General features: G+C 47.5%; 1 protein-coding gene across 1 annotated transcript; it reads left to right on the top strand.

The window, feature by feature from the left end:
- The first annotated feature begins 2232 nt into the window (after positions 1-2232).
- LOC124502347 (malignant T-cell-amplified sequence 1) lies at positions 2233-3069 on the top strand. Its single transcript, XM_047066970.1, has one exon. The coding sequence runs from the start codon at positions 2360-2362 to the stop codon at positions 2903-2905; it is 546 nt and encodes a 181-aa protein (XP_046922926.1). The 5' UTR covers positions 2233-2359; the 3' UTR covers positions 2906-3069.
- Positions 3070-4118: the final 1049 nt, after the last annotated feature.

Below are 4118 nucleotides of genomic sequence, written 5' to 3'. Positions count from 1 at the left end.
AAAGAAAAAGAATTATCCTGTCAGGTTAAGCACACCAAACCCATACATGACAGACAAGGTTAGCTGCTCATATACTAACAGAGCTGTGTCTAGAAACGTGTGACTCTTCTCGGGATCAAAGTCAGTGGAGTGAAATCTCAGGGAGGCATATCAGAGACCTGGCCATAAATGGGAAAGCTCAAGTCTGGCCAGTTATACTTTATCCTGTGTGAAGAGAGTATCACAACAGTCATGTAACTGTTTTCATGTGAATTTAATAATTATCTACATGAAATACTTAAAACCCAATTATTCTAAGTTCGAATTCAAGCAATTCTCACCCGATCCCTAAGAGATGGGTATCCTTGTTAACCACACTTTTGTAATGAGTAAACTGAGGCACATACACATTCGGTCACTTTCAGGATTTCAATGTAGCAAGTGATGGAGGACACGCCAACACCCTGCTGTCCTGCCTCACGCGACGGTCTTAGTTGTGATGGCTGATCTTATGTGTCAACCTGACTGGTCCACAGGTGCCCGTATGTTTGGCCAAACGTTGTTCTGAGCGTTTCTATAAGGGCGTTTCTCCATAAGATTAACATTTTAGTTCACGAAGCAGATTACCCTCCCTGATGAGGACAGGCCTCATCCAAAGCCGGAACAGAACAAAAGGCTGACTCTCCCTTGAGTAAGAAGGGGTTCCTCTTGCCTGATTGCCTCCGAGCTGGGCCATCGGTCTTCTCCTGCCTTTGGACTTGGACTCAGACTGAATTGCAACAATGGCTCTCCCGGGTGTCCAGGTTGCTGCTCATTGAGGATGTCAGGACTTCTCAGCCTCCGTAAGTGTGTGAGCCAGTTCCCTACAATAGACACATATATCCTGTTTATATATTATTATTTATTATGTAGTAATATATATTATATATTAGTTATACCTAGATGTGTATACATATTTCCACATATTTATATATATAAATATATAATTTATAATATGATTTACCTATCTATATTGTTTCTCTGGAGAACCCAGACTAATAGATTTTTGTTCTGAATATGGGGAGATATATATATGTGTGTGTGTATGTGTTTATATATATATATATATACACATATACACAATATATATGTATATATATTATTTATACATTAAATTATATAAATATTAGATATATAAATATTAAGCCAATATTTATATATTAAATGTATATGTATTTATTTATAACCCTGATGTGCTGTAAGCTTCCCAAGAATGGGGAAATACGTGCTATTTTCCCACTGTATACCCAGCACCTGTTATAATTCCTGCTGCAGGATAGGCTTCCCAAATTAAGCAGGTGTTCACTGGAGAGAAGTGCTAGGTCAAAGAATACAGACATAAAATACACAATTCCTGCCTTCAGGGGCCTCACACTTCTTAGGATGACAAAATCCACATGGACAAAATCTAATTAACTGGCTGGCTTCCATATTAATCCCAAATGGGTATAGACCAGATAATGGTTTCAAAATATACGAATCCCAAGTTGATAGAACCGAAAAGGGAAACACATCCGCACTCGTAGCTGGAGATCTCAATACGCTGCTCGGCAATTTACAGAGTAAGCAGGCAGAAAATCAGTAAGGCTCAAGACGTGAACAACCCTACCCACCTGCGGGACACAGCACTGCACCCAAACAAAGCAGGATGCACATGTGACAGGAGCACGTGTGACATCGGCCAAGAGACACCATATTCTGACTAAAAATGAGCGTGGACATCTCGGAATGGATTGAAATCCTACAGGATGTGCATTCCTCCCGGCCGGAAGCCTCTCCTCTCAGGTTCAGGTGCAGAGGACTCGGAGGAGGCTGCATTCAGGGGTTCGCAAGGACAGTGTCAGACGGCGGTGGGGAGAAGGGAGGGTGTGAGCGAGCGGAACCGGGAGTAACGACGGGGACTCGGCTCGTCGCGGTGACTCCACGGGGCCGGACGGCCGGGCCACTCCGGCCTGCTTTCCCGGGCCGTGGCCGGGGTCACTGGAGGGACGACGAGTCCGCTTACCGACAGTAAAAGTAAAAACTACCGGCCCCCCGCGCTCCTCTCTTCCGCCCACGGGAACGCCCGCTGCCCCGCCTCTGCCGCCAGCCCCGCCCCTTTACGCACTCGCCCGGCAGACGAATCTGCGCCCGCAGAACCGCCGGCGCGGGCGCGCCGCCTCCCGAGGGGCGGAAGTCGATCGCACGCAGAGCCGTAAAGCGCGCTCCCTTCCGGTTAACGACAGCCGCCGCTACCTTCCCAGCCCGCCTTCCTCCGGTGAGCGCCTGTGCGGGGCCTTCGGAATTGCCGTGTTTTCCCAGCTCGGGGCTGTTCGTGTCGCCGCCCCCTGCGCCTAGGATCATGTTCAAGAAATTTGACGAGAAAGAAAATGTGTCGAACTGCATCCAGTTGAAAACCTCCGTTATTAAGGGCATTAAGAACCAGTTGATAGAGCAATTTCCAGGTATTGAACCATGGCTTAATCAGATCTTGCCTAAGAAAGATCCGGTCAAAATAGTGCGATGCCACGAACACATAGAGATCCTTACGGTAAACGGAGAGTTACTGTTCTTTAGACAAAGAGAAGGCCCTTTTTACCCGACCCTGAGGCTACTGCACAAATACCCTTTCATCCTGCCGCACCAGCAGGTCGATAAAGGAGCCATCAAGTTTGTACTCAGTGGAGCCAATATCATGTGTCCAGGCTTAACCTCTCCGGGAGCTAAGCTCTACCCGGCCGCGGTAGACACGGTTGTGGCAATCATGGCCGAGGGGAAGCAGCATGCGCTGTGTGTCGGGGTCATGAAGATGTCCGCAGAGGATATTGAGAAAGTCAACAAAGGCATCGGCATCGAGAACATCCATTACCTAAACGACGGGCTGTGGCACATGAAGACCTACAAATGAGCTGATCGGAAGGAGCGCACTCGGACTGGCTATGGACGTTGTGCTGTGTCTGTGTCTGTGTGTGACGGCACGAAGATGGTGCCTCTGTGGTTCTGCCTAAGTTCAACAGATGGTTTTGCTACGGGAAACAGAAACTAAACGGAAGTAAAGATTTGGAACGAGTACATCTGCCTGTATGCGTGTCTTTGTGAGTGAGTGTGTAGGAGTGGGTGTCTGTGTGTGTCTGCAGAGGGGCGGTTAGTTTCGATTTGCTGCCTTACCTGCCCAAGCGGGTGTGGGTCCGAACACAGGTGGAATATCTGTGGTAGAAAAATAGATTTCAAAGTGGTGAGGGAAGAGCTTAGAGAAAGAAAAGGACTCAGGGGCCTCCGCAACTGTCAGCAGTAGCATTTAAAGGATAAGCAGAGGGCGCCTGGGTGGCCGAGTGGGTTAAGCGACTTCGGCTCAGGTTATGATCTGCAGTTGGTGGGTTCAAGTCCTGCATCCGGCTCTGTGCTGACAGCTCAGAGCCTGGAGCCCGCCTCGGGTTCTGCGTCTCCCTCTCTCTCTGCTCCTCCTCTGCTCAAGCCCGCGTTCTCTCTCTCTCTCTCAAAAATAAATAATAATAATAGTAATAATAATAATATAATAAAGGATAAGCAGACACTCCAGTAAAAAAGTGTACGGCAGGTGTTAGTGAGCGTCTGCCCAACAAGCATCACTCCCTCCCTCCTTGTGGCAGAACTCTGTCCATCCCTTTTCCACATGAAAATCCTGATTACTCCAGGCTCATCACAGCGGTCTATTTCCCAATGAGACTGGGTCATTCATGGGACCAAAGGCCAAATAGGATCTAACTATTTAGAAATCCTTAGGAAAATGGAGATTTTTTCTCCCACGGTTTTGATTCATTATATAGGTGGTGGATGTGACCTGTGTTAGGAGGGGCTGTTTAAAGATTTCTGGAAAAGGTTTTCAGGCTCTCAAAGAAAGATGCATGGGGAGAAACAGTCTCCCTGCTTTGGGTGGATGTAGGCATGTGTGGTTTTGTTCTTGTCACGCACATGCATGTGCACGCACACACACACAAAACCTTGATAAGCATGAAGTCTGATCACGCAAAAACTGAACAGGAAGAAACGGTGCCTTTGATGATTTATGAGCTGATGATGAACCGTGGAGACTCCATATATTGGGGCCCCCTATCAAGGGATGTGGCAGTTATGTGAGATAA

The sequence above is a fragment of the Lynx rufus genome, unplaced genomic scaffold (assembly GCF_022079265.1).
Source record: "Lynx rufus isolate CCGP_SWC_20201006 ecotype Redwood Valley unplaced genomic scaffold, mLynRuf1.p SCAF_7, whole genome shotgun sequence".
NCBI classification, from domain to species: Eukaryota; Metazoa; Chordata; class Mammalia; order Carnivora; family Felidae; genus Lynx; species Lynx rufus.
This window is presented reverse-complemented; position numbering and strand designations above follow the sequence as displayed.